Genomic DNA, 23953 nt, shown 5'->3' on the forward strand with positions numbered 1-23953 from the left:
GGATTGAAAAAGTTGATTCTCATGCCTTCAATATTTTCAAGTTTTAACAATAGTTTCAGAAAATTATTGTAGTTTCAAAAATAGGAATAAGGCTCGAGCGAAGTGAAGTCAAAAGCTCTAAAAATTCACAATTCTTACTTTTTCAGTCCAAATTTGGGATGTAGGGGGTCAACTTCGACTTTTATTTTCGGAAAACTGGAGGGAATTCTTAGAGAAGTTGTGAGGAACCTCAAAAGACTGTAGGGTAACTGTGTTTTGAGGTCTCCTACAACTTTTCATAGAATCCCTCCTCCAATCACCCCCACCCAAAAATAGTCAAAATCGATCCACTCTATTGGGAACCCCTGGTCAAAATTTAACACTCTGCTAGTTACATGATAATGAATATTATTTGTAGTAATACCTATTTTGAAGTAATGTTATGAAAATGGGAGCTCCTTCAAAACCATAGAATATGCAAAAGTACCCAAATCTGAATGTTTCAGCTCCCTAGATTGATGAGGGTTTGTGCGCTAGGAGTACTTTTTCAAAGCTAGATAATGGATGTCAGTATGCGGATGAGGAAGTACTCGTACATTCAGTAAAAGGGGAAAATATAATTACGGTGCAAAATAACGAAGAATCTGAGATTTTTACTCATAAAATAATCAGAAAGTGTGAAAAAATTCAATTCTTGAAAACGAATTGCAGACCAGAAGAGGCAGGTCGAAATTTGAGGTTTAGTGGAGTAACCTATACACAAGTTGCTCCTCCAACCTGCCATTCGTTTCTAAACACCCTTTGGAAAATATATTTTCAGATTCTCAAGATATGAAAAAGAGCTCCTGGCGCAGAACCCGGCATCAAGTTTCAAGCTAATATTTTTGGAGTACCTATTACTCATAAAACATGTTGAATCATCAATTTAAAATCTTGTTTTGACAAAATAATATATTAAAAACACTAAATGACAAAAAAAAATCATTACAAGCATGGTTGAATTTTTGATAATTTTTTCTGACATTTTTTTCTGCCTTGTTTTCTAACATCTATTGTGATTGGAGGAATTGATTTTTTTTTGTTGTGAATTTCTATAACATATCAATTTTTGGAGCCATTAATTATTTGGTCTTCTTTTTCAAAGAAAATTTGATGCATCAAAAAAACACTTGGATTTTGTTATGTTTCAATCAAGCATTGTTTTTTCGAAGTGCTATTTTCTCCCCCCCTTTCTGCATTTGATGGATGAAATCTTCAGATCTCTGCAATCTACATACGAGCATTGCTGAGTATACCTAGTACTTAATTTATTATCTACCTCAAGTGGATTTCTTTTTGCTATTTTTTTTCTGCAAGAAAAAAGAGAAAATAAGTAATAAATATATAAAAAAGTTGAAATGAAGAACTGAATTTTGAAAACACTGCAAATATAATGCTTATTTTAAGATTATGAGGAAAACTTAGACTTAGTTTGTTTTTCTATCCAAGAAAAAATGATTGGATCTGATCAGGTTTAACAGTGTGCTTGTCTGATTTTTAAAAAAAAATCACTGGAGAAAATTTTGAATTGGAACCGCCACAAAATGATTTTGAAAAAAGGATATAAATTTTCAACAATGGCAATGCTGAGGTAATTCTTCTTTAAGCTGATCTAGGAGCTGATTCTCGGGACTTATTCGCCACAGATTATAAATAAGACAATGAGAGTGACTGACATCTGCAGAACTGTCTACCTTTGAGGTCACCTTTCCTAAACCACATAGTCTTATTTCACGCCGATTTCCATCCTATAAGATTCACCTCATTAATTATTTATTCTTTTCCCATTCTAGCACATTCGCATGACAAATTCAAGAAAAAACGTCAACTGCACAACTCGAATTTTCTCTCGCACCAAAAACACAAAGAAAGTACATAGAGTGAAGAAAATTTCTGCGAGACAATTAACACGCGTAACTTGAGTTCGTTCATCGCTAAAGAATCTCATCCCTCCTTTTTTCTTCACCCTCACACCGAGGAACAAGTTAATTATCGTACCCGTCGCATACACACGACCATCTCGAAATAATCGTCTCACTGTTTCACTTCTACATGCACCAGCCCCGCATAAAACAAACACCAACCTGCAGTTGTGTCTCTATCTATTCATCGCAGCAATTTGATATACCTATATTCTCTCATCTCTCTCGTGAAATTCTACTCTTCATCCTGCATGTAGGTATAGGTACTTTCTCCGACAGAAAAGAGTTTTACGTATTTACCATACTTACAAGTTTTTCTCTGTGCATATTTACCTACGTAGTACATCATACTACACAGTACCTATTTCAAAAGAGAGTCTGCTTTTTAAACGCGAATTAATTTCGTATTTATTTTTATTTATACGCTTCGTCGTTGTCTTCATCATCATCATCATCATTATCGTCGTCGAAATGCAGCCAACTGAGACGTGAGAGACGCACTGCGTGCGAAAAATTCCACCCCTTTTGCTACTTTTTTATTTTCCTCCAACTCACTTCTTCTAATATACGAGAGAAGATGTTATAACGCCACTCAAATACATAATCACCATATAATGTTTCCTTCCTTCCACGCTTCGCGTGTATTTCACCCTCCTCCTTCACCCTCCCAGTCCGTAATACTTTTGCATCAACGTCATTATTATACGTACTACGATATCACGCCAGCTACAATTTCCGTACGTACCTATTATTTCATAAACCCTTTTGGCATCGTATCATTCTTCTCTTCCTGTTACAATACAGTCTATGACAAAACCATACAATGTATCAATATCTTACTACCGCCCCCACTCCTCCTCCCATCACCCCCGATGCCTGTGATAACGTGAGCATTGACGAGCGACGTTTGCCGGTATATACGATAAATTATTGATCAATTGAGATTGACAGTCGTTGGTGCTGCGTTATACATATATAAAGTGATTTGTTTATTTTACATTTCCATTGTGCCACGTTAGTATATTCGCGAGCATACGTTCGCATATACCTCGGGATGAAGCAACAGGGTATCTACCTATAGCTTGCTACACCTCCCTTGGCACACTCCCTTCTTTTCCATTTACATCCGCATAATATTTTACCGGTGTCTATCTCTCTCTTTCTCGACTAAACAACTCGCTATAATCGAAAAATAACATTATTATTCGATTCAACATCATCAACGATGACTATGTACATTGAGTGCATATCAGTCAATTTAGAGCTTATATACGTCACAGAAAATTGAGCATTTTTTCACCAGGGCTTTATTTTTGATAGACACGAATTTTTTCAATTTTCAATTCGGCTCTTCACATCAATTGCTCTTGTTTGAAAAATTGTCTAATTTTCGCTTTGAAAATAGAACGACATGAGTATTTATGTAATTCGTGTAAAATTACCAGAAATTGATGAAAATAGGAATATTTGCACCCCCTCTCCCTGCCGATCCACTGGTACATACAATTTTTCTCCTAAGGAACATTTTTTTAAAAAATTCGGACAAAAAATTGGCCTTACTAACAAAATGGTGGACATTATTGAAGATTTTGCTTTGCAGTTAGGTATAGAGCTCACACAAAGTTTTTTAAACTGGACAAAACTAAATCGAAAGAGTATGCAAAAATTCATCACTAGCCAAAATTTCAAGTGCTGAAGTACATTTTTCAATTTTTGGTGAATTTAAAAAAAAATAAATTTAGGTAGGCCAAATGTTCAGTTCAGTTCAGCTCAGCTCAGCTCAGCATTCAGTTCAGTTCTGTTCAGTATTCTGTCCAGTTCAGCATTCAATTCCATTCAGCATTTATTTCATGTTCCAATGAAAGACATTTGAAGGTTCAATTAGAAATATTTTAACAATTCTTTGAAAAATGATGTTTTTCCATCCTGTTTCCTGTCTATGTTTGCAAATTTTGAAAAAGTCACTCCACTTGAGAACAATTTTTCATGCTTGGATGAATGGATGAAAGGATGAATGGAAGAATGGATGAAAGAATGAATAAAAGAATGAATGAATGGCTCAAATGATGAAACGACGAAAAGACGAAAAGACAAAAAGGCAAAAATATGAAAAGACGAAAAGACGAAAAGACGAAAAGACAAAAAGACGAAAAGACGAAAAGACGAAAAGATGAAAAGATGAAAAGATGAAAAGATGAAAAGATGAAAAGATGAAAAGATGAAAAGATGAAAAGATGAAAAGACAAAAAGATGAAGAGACGAAAAGATGAAAAGACAAAAAGACAAAAAGACGAAAAGACGAAAAGACAAAACAGGGCTTAAAACCACCAAAACCAAATAAAACCACCACATACCATTGTTTTTCAATTGGTTTTACCACTACCACAACCATTTCAACTTCTTTTTGTAAATTTCAAAAACAACAACAACAAAAAACCAATACGTTGGAAAAAAATGAAACCCATTTCGTTTAAAAACAACCATTTGGAAAAAAAATTTGAATTGAAAAAACCAAAACCACCAAAACGTTGTGTTCTTTGGAGAAAACCACATCCACAAGAACCATTTCAATGAATTTCAAATGTAACCATAACCAATAACAACCATAAACCAATTCATGAAATGGTTCTTTTTGGTTTCTACAATGTTTTCGATTTTTCCAGACCAGTGATGCAAATTTTCTGTTTTTTTTTTTTTTTTTTTTTTTGTCTCAAATCAGACTTTTAGTAGTACTCTTTAAATACTCATACTACAAATTTGTTTTTCGGTAAATTTTTTGATGTAAAAACCACCGCAACCACCAAAACCAATTGAAAATTTGAAATGGTTTTTGATATGAAAAACCACCACTACCAGAAAAAAAATGCAATTACAAAACCAAAACCACATCCACACCACATTAAAAAAAAATTGGAACCATTTCAAAACCAGAACCAGAAAAACTTTGAAACTTGAACCTTAAAACCAATTGGAACCGTTATGGCTTGTGATCGCAAAACCAATTCAGAAACCATAACAAAAACCATTATTTTTGAGTCTTTCAAAAACCATCTACCACAACAACCAATAAAATGCAAATGGTTTCAAGGCCTGAGACGAAAAGACGAAAAGAAAAGACGAAAAGACAAAAAGACAAAACAACAAAATGACAAAACCCGGATACAACGATGCAACAAAATGACAAAACCCGGATACAACGATGCAACAAAATGACGATGCAATGAAACGACAAAACAATGAAAAGACAAAAAGACAAAAAGATGAAAAGATGAAAAGACAAGAAAACAAAAAGATGACAAGACAAAAAGACGAAAATATGAAAAGACGAAAAGGCGAAAAGACAAAAAGACGAAAAGACAAAAAGACAAAAAGACAAAAAGACTAAAAGACGAAAAGATGAGAAGACAAAAAGACGAAAAGACAAAAAGACGGAAACTTGGGAAGAAAGGTGGAAAGACAAAAACATGAAACGAAATGATGAAAAGACAAAACGACAAAAAGACAAATCAACAAAACGACAAAACCCGGATACAAGGATGCAACAAAACGACAAAACAATGAAAAGACAAAAAGACAAAAAGATGACAAGACAAAGAGATGAAGAGACAAAGAAAGAAAGAGACCAATAGACAAAAAGACATAAGTAAGGATGAAAAGACTAAAACACAAAAACATGAAGAGAGGAAGAGATGGAAAGATGGAAAGACCGAAAGAGGAAAAGACAAAAAGACAAATGAATGAATAAATGATTGAATTGATAATAAAATTGAATAAAATAAAATTTCAGTATTTATTGAAATAAAATTAGATAAAATTTCAGTATTCAGTTCAGTATTTACTATTTAGTTTGGTATTAAGTTCAGTTCGGACCACCAAAACCGAAAAAAAAGTCAAAATTTCACCAGATTGACCCAGAAAACTGAAAATTGAGATATACCCTATTTTGATCTGTCAAATTGATTGGAAATAGTTTTAAAATGTTTTGAGTTATATTCTGATGCCTCCAGCAGATTTTTGAAATTTGAAATTCCCATTAAATTTCATCAAATGGAGTTGAAAATCCGAAATTCATGCTGCACTCTTCAACTTGATCACGCTATCAAGTTGACGGTTGGTGGATTCAAATCATTTTGGAGTCTCCAGTGACTTTTTGAGAATTTCTCAGGCCTCCAGTAGATTTTTGAAACTTGAAATTTTTACAAAACTTCATCAAATGGAGCTAAAAATGTTGTAAAATGTGAAAAATCGAACTTCATTTTCAAAAGTTTTTCTGTCTCGTTGACTTTCTTATAAGTCTGAAGGAATTTCAAGGTATACCTTGCCCAAAAATGTTGAAAGGAATTGAGTACTTTTGATTTTAGATCTTGCTTTCTTAAGCTTAAAATTAAAATATTTGCTTCAATTCATAAATCCAATGTTTTTGAATGCGGAGAATGGAAAAATTTTTGAAATATTCAATCCGTTTACTCTCTCTTATTTCAGTTGTTTCCAAAGGCTCTCATGGACAGAAAATAATAGAAATCTTACTTAGGTACGTGGAAAAGTTGATTTGGACAATTCTTATAACAGTTTTTGGAAATCTGAAATTTTCAAAATGTGACTGCTGGAGCCTCCAGAACACTTTGATACTACATGAAATTGACTCTAGTATGTTGAAAGTAGACTATAAAGTGAATATTTGGCGTCCAACTTTATTGGGTAAAATTTTGCGAAAATTTCAACTTTCAAAATCTGCAAGAGGCTCCAGAAATACTTACCTGTTTGAAATGGTTTAAAACTATTTCCAATCGATTTGCCAGGTTAAGAATATGGTACATCTCAAATTTCTGTTTTCCAGGTCAATTTGGTAATTTTTTTTTTCATTTTTGCCCTAAATTTGAGTTTTAAAAATTCACCAAAAGTCGAAAAATGCATTTCAGCTCTTGAAATTTCGGGTGGTGATAAATTTTTGCATAGGTACTTCTTTGATCTAGCATTGTCCCAATTTAGAAAATTTCGAGCGAGTCCTATATTGGGATGGGGTGGGGTCCAATATTCCTGTTGTCATATGCCGGACTAAAAATTTTTTAGAATTTTTTATTGAAAAATACAATTTATCTACTCGAGTCTCCACGAACGTCATATTTTGATAAGATTCATTCACTCAAAACTTTTCAGTAACCTCTCGCAACCCTCGAGTTCTTTTTTTTTTAAATGAAAAAAAAACTACGAAAAAAGCAAGCGCAAAAAATAAACCAGGAAAGAAAAAACCTAAAGGGGGAAAAGCTCAATGCACATAAAATTTCTTTAATGTAAGCATTTAACAAATTATGCGGAAAGACTCCCCCTCTCTCGTGGGCCCAAAAACGATACTACGACAACGGTGGCATTTATACGCATTAGTGGAAGTTTTTTTCAGCCTTTTTTCCTTCCATAATATGCTTTGCTTATTGGACCAACTTCATAAAAAAAAAACTACTTGGCGCGATGATGATGATGTAGTCTGTATAATGTATATAGCTAGTACATACCTATATCTGCTCTAAAGCTGTACTTATCGTAGCACAATATGAACTCGCTATACCTACTCGAAGCTAGGGAACAGGAAGACAGAGAAAATACGCGAAAGAAGACGTTATTACAAAATTAGCTTCGTTAAAAACCAAATTTTCATACTCCATTGTACACAAACTCGTAATTGAGTCGAAATATCTACCTTTTTTTCTCGTTCGTTGCTCTCGTGCGCTTCGTCAGCTCTCAAGGCGAGGGAAAAATTAAAAGATGAGACATATTAAAAAATACGACCGGCGTCGTTGTCGTCGTTGTTGTTGTAGTTTTCCCATCCTCTCTGCGAGTCTTTTTCAGTTTCATCATCAGCCGAGCAAGTGAGCCGGCGAACGAACGATGAAAATATGGTCGTTATTGTGGTACAGTGCAACGGAGCCTATAGTCATTAAAATATTTCAAATGCTCTTGTTGTTGGCCTCTTTTTTTCTGTTTCTTTTTATCAATTTTTTTCCTGAATTTTTATTCGGGTTTAATGAAGTATTTAGGCTCACTACGAGGATTTAATGGTCTTTTTACATTGCTGCGTGTGGTATTAGGGTGTTGGAAAATGGAAGAATTATGCAAGTAGAATTATCGTTGCAAGCATACTGGAATGAAATAAAGAGGTTACAATTCTGCTTCTACTCGCAAAATTTAACGAAGGGGCTTTTTGAATTGACAATCTCCGAACTAGATCCAAAGAACATGTCTTGAGCCCTCTCTTGATAGCGGGTTCTGCGCCAGGAGCTCTTTTTATGGGATTTGACCTGACAAAGCATGTTGGAAATTTTTAAATCTTGACCAAAGCTTTCCAATAGGGTTGGTAAACTTTGAATTTTTTTTTTGAAAAATTGGAAGGGGAGTTTCAAATTTTAAAATTTACATTGAATATAGAAAAAAAATGTTAGTATGTATTAATTGATTATAATTATTAAATCTTTGAATATTTTTGAAAATTGTCATTTAATGTTGATGGATGGACTTAGAACTGATTTCCATAATTTTTTAATGATTTCAGATTACCCGATTTGCGATTGCTTGAAAGATGTTACCATTGAAGTACCAGTGGCTGTTGCACCGGGAGATACGGTAAAAATGCGATGCCTTTATGATTTAGAAAATGAATCATTATACACAGTCAAATGGTACAAAGGAAGGCAAGAATTTTATCGATATGTGCCCAAAGAATTACCACACACTAGGGTTTTTCCTCTACCTGGTGTTAATGTTGATGTGAGTATACAAATCTTTCATAATTTCTGCATCAATCTTTCAATCTTTACCTATTATTTACAATACACGAGTATACTATCGAATATCACGTGAAAAGTTGTGCACCCTGCGTAAATCATAGACAGCTCTGAATATTGTATCTCAGTGTACGATGAGTCTATGTATAAAAAAGGTATCTACGTTTAATACTTACTTAGGTGGTAGAGGTACCTACTACGAGTATCATCATTTCCTCTTGCAAACACTCTTCTGCAAGTGTTTAGGGTTGTCACGCTACGTTGGCCTGATGGGATTTCTACGCCGGCTACATAATGGTTTAATGAGACACGATTCTGTTAAAATGGCGCTCAACGATGATAAAACGTACTCGTGGCGTGGAATTATTTCTAAGCCTTCGAGGGAAGCCAAGCCAGCACCATCTATTCCACTGGCACTGACAACGAAATGTATCTGGTGTCTCTCTACCTTTTATGTACCTACATATGTGCGTTCGGTTGCAATGATACCTATGCTCTTTGTCTGTGGTTTGGGTGTTAAGCTCAATATTCCAAGTGTTCTGAAGCGGAACGAAAATGACCAAGTTTAATGCATACTTATGATAGAGCAGGGATATCGGTGTCTTTGCCTGTTTAATTGCGTAAATTGCTCGGAATATACCTACCTACTGTAAAGTGATGGTTTGCAATGCTCTTCCAAGAGTTGCGGATAAATGATAGAAAATCGTTTGTAAGCTTTGAATTTTCAACATAAATTTCTATCATTCTGAAAAAAAAATATTTGAGTGACTGGATATGTGGAATGAATGTCTATGCCACGAACTGAAAATAAGCCTTCTTAGGTCAGGTCAGAGGGGGCAGATAGAGGCCAGTTACGAAATTCAAATCTTTTGAAAAAAAAAAAATACTTACTCGTACGAGTGAAGACGCTGATTTTAATTTTATGAAATATTGCTCTAACCCCCCCCCCCCCATTCAAAAATGTTGTAAAGTGCAATCAGTTGTGTTATCAAAATTTAAGTAGGTATATATTTTTGAAGATGATATTTTCAGTATAATCAACCGTTTACCTCACTGCCCTGAACATAAACCCCATTGAGGGTTGAAACAGTTAATCGAGAATTATATTTAGTACTCTCGAAAACCCACATTTTGATATCAATATTGAAATTTTTTCGGTGATTTCTCCGCAAAACCCATTTTGTTTTTTTTTGAGACAAATGGTCATCAAAAATGAGCACAACATCCTTGCAAAACTCCATGTCTATCCGGTTGAATTTTTCGTCTGGACAACTCGAAGCGCTTTCTTTAGGTCAATCCGAATATGTTGGAGAAAATTCAGGTTGTGCTGGGAGCTCCGGATGCTCTTGAGAATGGTTTCAAGTTATCAAAAACCTGATCAAATTTCAAGAACAAGGTTGATGCATTAATTTTTTTAATTTCCAAAAAGTACTGGTAATAAGTTATCAAAAAACATTCATTTACCAGAAATACCACACCAGTAATTAGCTACTTTAAATTATGTACCTATCAGATTACTTCATCCAAAATGTGGAATTCACAGTAATTTAACCAAAACTTGGCAGTATTCGTCAGCCCAAATTGCGTGTGATTTTTACAAAATTACCAATACACTTTATACAAAATCCCCACTCATCAGTATTTTAGTAAACATTCGCCAGTAATTTACCAAACTAATACTAGTAATGCACCTAACAACAGTCACTAGTGATTCACCTATGGCTGCAGATATCAAATTATACCATTAATTCACAAAAATTACAGTTAATTTACCCAAATTACCATCAATTTATCAAAATTACTTTTCATTTACCAAAAATTACTTTTCATTCACCAAAAATGACTAGTACGAGTATTTGACCAAAAATCACATGGGATTCACCAAATATTACTGGTAATTTACCACAAATTACTGGTAAGTGGTAATGTCTCACAAGTTACCAGTAAATTACCAAACATTTCTAGTAGGTTTTTTACCAAAAATCGCCGACAATTTACCAAAAATTACCAGTAATTTACCAAAAATTACCAGTGATTTACCAAAAATTACCAGTAATTTACCAAAAGTTACCAGTAATTTACCAAAAATTACCAGTAATTTACCAAAAGTTACCAGTAATTTACCAAAAGTTACCAGTAATTTACCAAAAATTACCAGTAATTTACCAAAAATTACCAGTAATTTACCAAAAATTACCAGTGATTTACCAAAAATTACCAGTAATTTACCAAAAATTACCAGTAATTTACCAAAAATTACCAGTAATTTACCAAAAATTACCAGTGATTTACCAAAAATTACCAGTAATTTACCAAAAATTACCAGTAATTTACCAAAAATTACCAGTAATTCACCAAAAATTACCAGTAATTTACCAAAAATTACCAGTAATTTACAAAAAATAAAAATTACCTGCAATTTATCAAAAATAAAAATTCTCTGTAATTTACCTACTAAAAGTTACCTGTAATTTACCAAAAATTACCTGTAATTTACCAAAAATTACCTGTAATTTACCAGAAATTACCTGTAATTCACCAGAAATTACCTGTAATTTACCAAAAATTACCTGTAATTTCTAATTTACTAGAAATTACCTGTAATTTACCAGAAATTACCTGTAATTTACCAGAAATTACCTGTAATTTACCAGAAATTACCTGTAATTTACCAGAAATTACCTGTAATTTACTAGAAATTACCTGTAATTTACTAGAAATTGTGAAGGTATGGTACTGGAATTGGTTCTAGGGGTCAGACCTAATTAATGTCTATTTAAACTCACGTGTCATTCAATCATTACCACATACGTAAAATGACTTGTAGTCGTAGCTCAAAGGTCCAAAGCAAATTGTAAGACACTGTAGCACCAAGCCAGACAGACTTCAAACAAGTATTAACGAATTACCTCGGGAAAGTAAACGTTTTATTACACAAAAATTTATTGATTATCCGAAGGTATACTTTTCAACCGTAACAGATCACGACCGAACACAACCGCACTTGTCCATGACAATAACTGTAATAATAATCCACACAGAAGTAACATGCGACAACGTTGCATACGCAACTTATGTGGAAAGCCCGCAAGGAAGAGACCCGCAGTGTGGCCATATCCTTGACTATTTCAAAATTACCTGTAATTTATCAAAAGTTACTTGTAAATTGCCAAAAATTACCTGTAATTTACCAGAAATTACCTGTAATTTACCAGAAATTACCTGTAATTTACCAGAAATCACCTGTAATTTACCAGAAATTACCTGTAATTTACCAATTTTCCAAAAATTACCTGTAATTTACCAATTTACTAAAAATTACATGTAATTTACCAAAAGTTACTCATGCTTTACCAAAAATTGCCAGTAATTTACTAAAGATGACTAGTAATTTACCAAAAATGAGAAGTAATTTACTGAAAATTGCCAGTAGCCGATTTGGTAAAAATTTTCATCAAGTTAACAACTTCAAAAGAAATTTTGCTTTATAAAAAATTACTGTTGTACCTGGCTCACTAAAAATTACTGGTTATTTTCTCAAAAATAACCAGTAATTCACTAAAAAAAAAAAATCAATAATGGATACATACATATAATTTGTCAGACCATTAATGGTAAGGTGATTTTCTAAGAACTAATGACAATTTACTAAAAATTAGCATACGATTAACAAATTATCAAGGGTTCATAAAAATTTCTACTTATTGTAATTCACCTATTACATTGCTGGTAATTCGTTGAAAAAGTTGCTAGTGATTCGCCAAAAATTACATATTGGTGCTCAATTCGCCAAAAAACTACGGAAATTTTTATTTAACTTACCAGAAATTTACCAAAGAATTACGTATACCTACCTACCTTGCCAAAGTGTTGACGGAAATTCTCCAAAAATGACTGATGATTAACCAAGAAAAATCCTCGTAGGTAATTTACCAAAAAAGTTACTGATAATTTACCAAAAAAGGTATTGGTAATTTACCGAAAAAATTCCTGGTAATTTACCAAAAAAATCTTGGTAATTTACCAAAAAAATTGTGATAATTTACCAAAAAAATTTGGCAATTTACCAAAAAAAAATTCTGGTAATTTACCAAAAAAATACCAGTTTGTAATTTACTAGCTTGCAAGTTGCAACTAACCCCCCAAAAAAAAAGACTCGTAGTTTACCAAAATTAGCACTACTTTACCAATTACTAGCAGGCAATCGCAATATACCTATACTAATACAATCACTATCTAGTAAAATGTTGAAAATTACCCGTAATTTACCAAAGTTCACCCTTACACCCGATTAGCGCAGTGGCAATTATTTTTGTCGTTTTTACTGCCACATTGGCATTTTTGAGTATAAAATTGGCACCTACGAAATAGAAAATGAAGGTAAGATAAAATTGCCAACCAAATGTCAACACATTGCCACATACATTATTTGCGCATGCGCATCTTGCTGTGGTTGGCAATAAATTGTCAAAAAATTGGCGATAACTTCCTTAGAAGAATATTGTCAACATTTTGGCAATTTTTTGCCAATATCAGCATCATGCGCTTGGGCAAGACATTGCAGATGCTATTTTTCTTTTTTTTACAATTCAGTTGAAGCGCTACAAAATTCAAGTGTATGTTTCAGTGCTCAAAATTTTGAGGTTTTCATTGAAATAATTGGTATATTTTGGTGGTTTCAATGTTTAAAATTAAACTAAAATCATAAGTACTAAGAATGGATTTTTTTTAGAACCCAATTAAAAATTAGAGTTTTTCAACATTTTTAAATTGATTTTTTTTTTGGTTTTTACTAAAGTTTTTCTGTCAAAGTAAGTACCTTTTTCATTTTTTCCAATTTCAAAAAAAAATCACTACACTCAGTCAAATTCTGTAAAAAAAAAGCAAAAACAAAAAAGAACAAATGCGAAACATTTTGCGAGGTAGGTACCTATTTTAAAATATTTTTAAATTCACAACAATCACTTAAATTGGAAAAAAAAACGAAAAAGAAAGGTTAACTTTTAACCAAAAAAGTCCCCCTCCCCAAAAAAGGTGTTTTTTTCAAACTTTCTAAAAAAAAAGTTTTCCACAGTCATTGCCAATTTCAAAAAAAGGAAACAATTTAATTTAAAATAATATTTTGAACCAAATTATCAAAAAAATCTAAGCAGAATAATTTTTGAGAACAAAAATTCTGAAGCTAAATTCAAAAATATGTACTTAATTTTTGAAAGAATTACTGCAAGCAGCCACTTAAATTTCGAACCCCTCCCCCCATCCCTCAAAAAGTTATAATTTCAATACCTAGTACCTAATTCTAATTTTAAAATTTTTGAGAATAGGCTGACCTTGAAACATAAAAAAATTATAATAAAAATTTATACTTAAGTATGACTGAAAATATGCCATAAAAAAGTAGGAACTCAAGTAACTGTTTAGGAAAACATATTTTTGTTTATTTTTAATTTTTTTATTCTACAGTAATAAATAGGGCAGAAGAATATATGCTCTAAAAAAACCAAAATATGCGCATATTTTATGCGCTCATTTTGATGAAAATATGCAAAAAAATTTCCTAAAAAGTTGAAATATGCCAAAATATTCCCACCATTTCCTACACAATATGGGTGTCGTTTTACAGGGAAAAACAAAGCGAATTCAATGGTAACCTCGATAGTTTGATTAAGTGAAAATTCAAGGAGGTATTTGCAAGGAAAGGATAAGAAATTCAAAGTTTTATGCGAAAAAAATAAAAATTTGTGTTCAAAAAGTTTCGTTTTCAAAAAGTTTTGTTTTCAAAAAATTACAAAAAAGCAAATTTCGAAGATTTTTAAAAATATTCCCTAAAAATAGGGAAAAACTGTGAAAATTGACTAAATATGCTGAAATATTCGCTAAAACAGGTGAAAATATGCTAAAACGTGCATTTTTAGTCGAAATATGCTGAAATATGCAAAATAACATTGGCTCAGTTGACTTGAAATCTCTTGATTCGCAAAGATGTGTTGGATATTCCCTGCCTAATGGCACAGAAAAAAATAATGCTAAAGAATATGTTCTTCTGCCCTAGTAATAAATAAAAAGATAGGTAATAGATTCAAAATTGTTTGAAAACAATTAAAACTGTATTAGTAACTTATTTTTTTAACCAATTAGGTACGAAAAAAATATATTTTCAATTCAATTTAAAAAAAAATCAATACATAATAAACATTCTGAATGTGTACCTATGTGGATCGAAAAAAATTGTAGTGAAACCAAAAATTGTAAAGCTAAACTCAGACATTTTTAAAATTTCATTTTACAAAACAATGTATTCCAAATCAATGAAAATAAAAAAGTCAATTCACAAATTTATTCAATAAATTAAAAAAAATAATTTCAATTTAATTGATATTGATTTTCTTATTTTTATTTTATTTCTGAAGTAGAATTAACAGAATTTCTGAATTTAGATTTAAAATTTTTGGTTTTACTAAAATTTAAAAAAATCCATTTCAAGGAATTTTTTACAACAAAAAACATTCATAAATTTTTTTGACATAGCCTAAATGAAAGCAATTAACAACAGGAGCCTGCAAGCAAATATAAGAATTCATTTTATGCCCAATTCTCCTCGTAGCAATGGTAGCTGTAGGGTTAGGCGTAGGGTTTTAGGTGCAGGAGTACACAGGTTCAAACCCCCCGTAGGTCAGGAAATTTTAGTAATACATAAGCCAGAAAAATGAAACCCCATGGAAAGGTACCATTTCTGCGGTCAAAAATCAAAAATATGCAACCCTTCCCTTCATTTTTGATTTTTGAAATTTAAAATTCAAAAATGTAACTATCATTTTGAGAATAAGAGTAATTGGCAAAAATATTGCCTCTGTTGGCAATTAGTTGGAAAAATGAAATGTAGGTAATTGACAGAAATATTGCCTCTGTTGGCAAATAGTTGGCAGAATTTTTTCCAACAAATTGTCAAGTTGGCATTAAATAAAGCGTTTTCATTGGTGGAGATTTTACCAACTTCTTGCCTTTTTTGGCCAAAAGTCCAAAATTGGCAGTTGGCAATTTTATTGCCACCGAGCGCTAATCGGGCACTTAGCATGTCTAAAATCAATAAACTTCTATAATTTGTCAAATTTTCAAAAGTAACTTTCTTTTTTTACATTTTGTGGTACCTTTTTCCTGAAATTCTTTCATACGTTAACAATATTTGAGTGACGTTACCAGTAGACTGTCTGCAGTCAGATATTGTGGTTGATTTTTTAAATTCTTGAAAATTTGAAGCAGGTATAATTTTCAATTAAGTAAAGGGTGCTTCTTTTATGTACGAAAATAGGCTTAACGTAAGAAATTTCAATGAAAAACGTAGGGAACGAGTAAGCATAATTTTTTGAGAACTCTCGACTAGGACTTAATTTCATGTTGACGTGATGAACTTTTCAGACATACCTAATATTTGTTCGCCATAAAATCAACATTTTTGCACGACTGCAGCGAGAAAAAAATCGCAAAAAAATTCACAAGTAGGTAGTCTGCTCTTTTTTATCATTTTGCAATCATGTAATACCTTCTTTCACCTTGGAAAAAATTTCTCCATAATTTTGAATTTTCAATTACCGAGCTTTTTCTTACCAAATATAACGAGATAATAAGATAACGTAACTTGAAACTGAAATGAGATTTTTTTCTTCGCAAAAAAATAGTCTACACTAATCACAAAAAATTTTCTCGTTTGAAAAGTTGGCGAAAAAAATTCTACAAATAAGCCTTCTCAGCTTAAAAACCATTAGCAAAATTTCAAATTACCAAAACTTTTCCAAAGAAAAAAAATGCTGAAAAACCTGAAAAATTTTCCTCCCTACCAAAAAAAAAAAACACCAATAATGAGATTACCTTTAATAATTAAAGAGCGAATATTTTTTCTCAGCCATCGGCTCTTTGCACTTCTATGTGAAGTTTTTAAAACCGTGTGGGGGCGAAAACAATCTAAGATGCTTTCTCTCAAACACCTGCCGTTTACTAGCCAATTTGTGCGCTAAAATGAGCGAGAAAAGTACACAAAATGGGGCAATTTATTAACGCGATAATTACTTCATATAAGTGTACCTACAAGAAGCAGTATAGGAAGGAGAGCTTTAGATGTGCTTCGATAAGCACAGCTGCATTGGTGAGGTACTTTCATGTACAACTTGGGGGTGAAAAATACCAACCTCGGTGAGGTTTGACGACCTCTCGTTCGCGATCGTAAATTTTCTCAGAACAATAACCGCAGCAGCATTGAAGAACGAGCTGAAAATATCGAATGATATATTCTTCAAAATAAAAAATAAAATAAATAAAAAAATAACTCGTCGAGGTGGTTTTTCATATTATTATCGGTGTTAACAACTGAGCACGAGCGGTGGGAGTCGTTAGCACGAGCTGGGATTGTACATAAGTCGTTTTATTTTTATGTCTCATGTATGGAAGATTTCAAGTGGTAGCCAAGTACACACTTCGTACATGTGGTTTATGGATACGAACATACGAAGAGTTGGCGAGGTTCAGAGAAGAATGCACGATGAAGAGGCAATGACTGCTGTAGCACCAGTACGTGTATCTAATCGAATTCTACGAGTGTTTAAAGGCGATTTTTGAAGTATTGCTTGAGAATACCAGTCGTCGGCATGTGAGACTATACACACATTTATAATATTATATACACATATGAGGATTTATGAAGGCGCGAAACAATCGGCGGTTTTGGATACGACAAATTTCCCAAGAAGCAAACACCTCTCACCGTCAGAAGGGTAGCTTTGTACATTGCACGTGTGTTTAAGAACCACTATACACAATATGTGGGTCGTGGCATGGCGTGGGTAATACAATGTATCTTGTGTGTTGCGGTTTTTAGTTTGGCTATGTATGATTTCTAGCTCACATATCGCGCGCCGGGTATGAGAAAATTGGAAAGTTTATTCGTTAATAAATCACGTAACGGTGGCCGATAAATAATTTCTACTTTGTGTACAATATACGAGGTGTCCAAATATACCCCCCAACCCCCACTTTGGCCTGTATTGTGTACAGGTTCAAGAGCTGAGATCGTGACAAAGCGCAGAAAGAATGGAAGCAAAAAAAGACCTGCGAGAGGTACAAATTGTTGTATGCTGAATGATATCGCCATTCGACTGCAGCTTGTACTAGATCGAAAGATACGAATTGAACCAATGAAAGGTACTACAGGGGAAGGGTTTTCCAAAGGTCTTTTATCACCTTCAGTGTGGAAAAATTGCAAGAATATGCGAACTTGTGGGTTAGAAATTTGCTTTATTATTCGGTCCTCTACTCGCGTGGACGGTGGATGGTGGTATAGGTGAGCATCTGATACCAGGACGATTCAATGTGGTACTGACCTAGTATAAAGGGCGATATATCATGCTCGGCTAGCTGAACACTATTCACGAGGTAGTTTAATGTCTCTCCTGGGAGATGAGTTAAAGTAGCCTTCTCTATACTCTTTGGCAATACGCTGCTATATATGTATGCTTATTGAACGAACGAACACTCTGCTGAAACGTCGACATCGAGTAATATATTTTCACGTTATCGATCTTTTTGGGTTGTTTTTTTTTCTCGCGTAGATCGACGATGTTTTTTTTATCAACCCTTCTCCCCTCCGCCATTTTTTCCTGTTCGGAGCCAAGGACACGATATAAAATAGCTGTCTATAAAATGGGTTCGTTCAAAACTCACCGTTTTGGAGAAAAAAGAGAAGAAATATATTCGATAGATAACTTCTCACTAAATAATGGATATACTACTAGCAGTGCTTTTGAAATAGGCTGGTGCAGAGAGGGGAGGGGACATTGGGGTAGTTTTGTAATGCTTTCGATAATAGGTATTGCTGTGGTGGCGGATCTTGGGATTTGAAGGAGTCAAGGTTAGACTAACTTTGGTGTTTGTTCTTCTGTATTACAGGTTAGTTTATCGGGATCAAATGAAGTAGTTTTAAGAGATGTACAAAAAGATCTAGCTGGTAAATACAGATGCGAGGTATCAGCCGATGCGCCGTCCTTTCATACGCAGGTGGTGTCTTCGCATATGAACGTTGTTTGTAAGTAGTTTGAAATTGTTACTATTTTAGATTTAATCGTAGATACTTATTTATCGTGTATTTTATGGATAGTTGTGTGAGCAGGGCTGTCGAGGGGGGCAAAGGGGGCAGTTTGGCATGGCAAAATAAGGGCCTGTGATGAACGAAAAACATTGTTTTCCATTTCTGGAAAGACAAATTTTCGAAATCTTTTTGCCTAGTTTTTTTTCAGATCAAGATGACAATTTTTTTAAAAAAATCAAGTTTTGAAACCAAAAAATCATCTTTATACAAAAAACATTGTTTTTATACCTTTCGAAATACAAATTTCCAAGCTTTTGCCCTCACTTAGATCTGTTCTGTTTTATTTTTCAAAATTAACTTTCTTTAAAAAAAAAACACTGTTTTAATATTATACCTAATAAGTATAAAATTTTTCAACCCCTCCCCCAAAAAAAACCTCCTCGTCCTCCCGTAAAAAAAAACATCGTTTTTGTGCCTCTCGAAACACAAATTTTCAAAAGCTTTCTCCCTGGCTTCGTTCGAGCCTGTTCTATTTTCTTTTTCAAAATCAACTTCCTAAAAAAAAATCATTCAAATTTTATAATTGTAAACCCTCCTCGCCCCCATAAAAAACTACTTGCATTGAAAGAATCTCGTTTTCAAGGATTTTGAAATGAAAGTTTTTAAAAGATCTCACCCTCGACTCACTTTGGTTGATTTTTTTCTCGTTTTAGGATTTATACAAATTTCACATTCAAGCCCTCAAAAAATCTAAAAAAAAAAAAGTGAAAGTTTCAGAAATCGTATGAATTTTACATACCTACCTATATCAATTGGCAAAATTTGTATTTTTTCCCACATCAGTCGACAAATTTGCTGTCGACAACTCCCCCCCCCCCACCCCTTAAAAACCACAATATATCTTCTGTTTTGGAAATGGAGCCCAACATGATATTTTCCCCAGCCCGCATCGACTCTCGACAGCCCATGTGTGTGAGATGAACGTATATAGGAGGGAATTGAGAAGGGTATTTAGGGAGTGTGGTTGATTTTTTGGAAGATTGCAATTTTGATTAAAGCCTGAGCACAAATCTTATAGTGATTTGGTCTCCTCGCCCAGATTTTGATGTTTATTCCATCGCTTTACTTACTAGTTACTTAATGATAATTTTTGAACACGATGAAGCAATTGTTTATGGGCATTCTATAGAGGTGTTACCTCGTAAAATGTGTTCTTCAGGGGTATTAAATCATCCCAGATTGTTTTAAACCGATTGACTTTAAATTTTGTAAGTGTGTGGAGGCAAAAGTATTAAAGAAAAATGATCCCATATTAACATTTCAAGTGCTCAAAATCAGTTTTTGATTTCTTGTGAATTTTTGAAAACTCAAAATATTCGAAGAAGCTGCAAATTCGGAAAATTTTCATCCCCAAATACTCCTGAGAAAGTTAATAAAATTCTATGATCGTTAATTGAAATATACATAGAACCATTTTTTTCAAAAAAGTGTGGCGCATCCCTCTTCCACTGAGGATGCAGTCAATTGAAATATTTTTTTGGAAAATGTTCTATTGTTGTACATTTATGTATCAGCAGAATTGGCCAAAAATTTTTCGTTTACGAAGTTCTCGTCATCTCCAGCTGCTGGGTATCAACTGATTGGCTAGACATTTTTGAAGAAAGGTCAAAAATAGAGGACGATGACTGAATTTTTTCATTTTTTTCAGATTCACCAACAAATTTAAAAAAAAAATGTATTGAAAGAACATGACCTGAAACCGACAATTTTAACCAAAAGTTTAGATGCCAAAATCGATCTTGATTTTTTAGCGAATTTTTCGGCGTTGAAAAGTTGACTACTTAGTTAAACATTAAAGTGATCGATGATCGGAGAAAAAGTGGAGAAAATTCTACACCCCGTTATTTGAACATCCTGCTTAAACACTGTTAAGAAAATGTTAATGTGACGTAAAAACATCAAAAGACGAAAAAAAAACATTCAAATCGTCAAAAATTAAATGAAGATGCAGTAAAATTTGAAAACATGTTACCAAAAAGGGTATGAGACTTCATTAAAATTGATTTGAAAACATGATAATACCTAGGTAATGCATTAAAAATTACTACCAGTGATGGAAAACTGAATAAACTAGAACTTAAACTGAAACTCGACTTAAAAACTGAAAGTGAAGTGAGCAAAACTGAAACTAAAAACTGAAAAATAGCAAAACTGATTTTTGGTTGCTCATTTTCTATTACCTAGTTCTCGCATTTTAGCAGAATTCTTTGCTTTTTTGCCAAAAATTTCCTAAAATGTGACACTTTTTTGATGGAAAAAAGTGGATCTGAAACTGAAAAAAAAACCAAACAAACTGAAATGAGCAAAACTGAAAACTGAAACTGAAATTCAAAAGTTTTGCGATCAAAAACACCTTTAAATAAACGTAAAATCATTAAAAACCCTGTAAATTATCAAAAACTGTCGAAATTCTTTTAAAATTTGGCAATAGGTAACTGCAAAAAGAGGTGTTAAAGACATAAAAACAATATAAAAATAATACGAAAAAAAAAACAATTCAAATGACTGAAAATTGCCACAAATATGATTAGGTTTTAATGGAATTTACAAAAAAAAATTGTTTAAATATGTGTTAAAAATATTCAAAAGTGGAGTAAAAAAATAATAAATTAATAAAAAGTAGGTACTAAAAACTGAGGAGATCTTGATGAAGATTGCAAAAAAAAAAAGTTTTCAAAACACGTTGAAAAGGTACAGAAAATCACGAAAAATATTGATAAAATCTATGAAGATGATATAAAACTGGAGAAATTTTGGTAAAATTGGACAGCATTTTCAGGATCAAAAACCTGTTAAAATGACAGAAAAAATTTTTTATAAAATGAAAAGAAATTAAATCACAAAGGATTTAGGTAATTAATTAATTCACCTTTTACAGCACGAACACTTTTTATTCACAAAATTTGTGATTCAATTTGTTTTCCTCAAAAAAATTTGGCCTTAATACATTTCAAGCTCAAGTTGGAAAGTTCAAATTGTGTTAATGGCTTCAAATGAACAGTTTTCAAACCTTTTTCCATTCTTCCATCATAAAAATCAATAGTTGAGGAAAAACTAAGAGGTCTTACAAGACAATTCAGAATCATAAAATTTGTCACCTGCGGATTTATATTATAAATGTATCTACATATTTTTTCCAAAGTGCTCTTTTTCAAAAAACGTTGAATTCAAACTGAAAATCAAAAAGTTCAAATCGAATCAATTTTTGAAGAGGTAAGTAGTTCATTGTTTAAAATTTGAAAACTAGACTATTTGAAATCACGATGAAAACCAAATTGGATAATTAATCCCTAATTTTAAATATTTCGTACTTATAACTTCAGTAAAAATTTCAAGCTACCGATTCCTCTGGCCACATCTGTTGCCCTCAGTGGATCTCATCGACACCCTCTAATACTCGTATTTCGCCAAAACAAACTTCTCCCATAAAAAAGCGAAAAGCTTTCGATAATATTGGAAAAGTATTTAGTGCAAAGGGTCGATTTCGTCGTCTTTCAACGACACCGACAACGACAACGTACCCAGAAAACAATAACGATAAAATCCCCCTCGTTCGAGTATTAAAAACCGGACAATTTATAACGTTAATTATGATTTATAGAGTGGAATAAAATTCGAGTAAGATTTATCACAACACGGTGGCGGTGGCGGCGGCGGTGGCGGCGGCGGTGGAGGATAACCCCTCGGTAACGTAAATACACAAAGAGAGAGGGTTCTCGAATCTCGACGCTTCGAAATTTATATAGGGCGACAAAAAGGGTTGACGGAATGTTTTAAAAGTCAGATCGTATTTCGCGTCGTCGTCGAGGTGACCATCCGAGGTAGCTTAAAAATTACCAAAAAAAGACACGAAAACGTGTCGAGAGGTGTTTTTTTTTTTTTTTTTTTTTGAAAAAAAAACCTCGTTCTCTCTTCTCTATACTCTATTTAGGTACCTATTTTACTTATTTTTTGTGGGCGAAAAAAGAGTATAAAGTGGCGAAGATTAACACTACGGCGCTGGAGGAAAGAAAAAAGGGTTTTGGAGTTCATTAACATTCCGTGGAGTAACCGTGGCATGGGATGGGGTGTGCTCGCAATCGACCAACTAACCGAACTGAATCCTACCACTGGGTTAAATTCAACCACGTGAAAAGAAATTCCAAAAGATGTTCCAAGTTTTGCCCGAATTTTTCGTTGAATAACACGAGAGCTTTGCTTCCTCTCGATGCCCTCGAAAAGCTTGTTTTAAATACCTACCTTTATATTTTCTGCGAAGCTTGATTTATCTAAAATCGACGAATTTTCGAAACGATTTTTAGCCAGTTCCAGAACAGATACAATGGTAAAAAGGAACCTTTTAGCGAGAAGTTTGTTAGATTAGGAAAAAATAACTCTTGCTTCTCAGTTTTTACTATTTATTAGTGCAAAGCTTTTCAAACACCAAGTGTTCATCATCAGGCTTAAATAAGCTTTGCACTAATAAATAGTAAAAACTGAGAAGCAAGAGTTATTTTTTCCTAACAGATACAATATTTGATTATTGAAAAAAAAAAAAAATTGTCAAAAATTAATCAACATTGTGATGAGGGGATATGCCCTACTCGCCTATGTAGTTATTCGTATAATCTTTTTATGAGTGTGGCTTATGGTAATAATCCTGTGGGAGGAGCCATAAGCTACGTAATGTACTAGCGATTCTTACCTCGCTGCTAGGATCGTGATGCTAGAAAAATCACTTGGTCCAGGACACTCGAGCTCTCCAGGTCAATGTCGCTCTCGGTAAATACCGTAAGCGGGTGATATTTGGCAGTCCGGGGGTAATTTGGCAGTCTCTCATATAGAGCAATATTATTGCATACTGTGGGACTGATTAACACCCAGCAGAGTGCTATCACACAGTCTAGGCTTCCCAAGTCCACAAATAATAATTTAGAACGAATACCGCTTTTCGAGATGCATTTTAAGGAAATTGAGAGTAAATTTACAAAATGATGTTAATTGTTATTCAAAAAGTCACCTTGGAAAGTTACCTCTACCGACCGAACTGGTAAAAAGTTACATTGGCGAACGTTACATTTTCATACACAGAATTTTATCCTCTTTCTAATGGTATACATGAA

At 33.2% G+C, this 23953-nt stretch overlaps 1 protein-coding gene across 1 annotated transcript in view; it reads left to right on the forward strand.

Moving 5' to 3' along the window:
* The window catches only part of LOC135834926 (uncharacterized), a 404651-nt gene that overhangs the window by 215964 nt on the left and 164734 nt on the right, over positions 1–23953 (forward strand). Inside the window, exons 2-3 of the mRNA XM_065348920.1 lie at positions 8485–8699; positions 18653–18788. Of these exons, the coding sequence (XP_065204992.1) occupies positions 8485–8699; positions 18653–18788 (351 nt within the window). The remainder of the gene's footprint in view (positions 1–8484; positions 8700–18652; positions 18789–23953) is intronic.

This window comes from Planococcus citri, chromosome 2, assembly GCF_950023065.1.
Source record: "Planococcus citri chromosome 2, ihPlaCitr1.1, whole genome shotgun sequence".
In the NCBI taxonomy this organism is placed as follows: Eukaryota; Metazoa; Arthropoda; class Insecta; order Hemiptera; family Pseudococcidae; genus Planococcus; species Planococcus citri.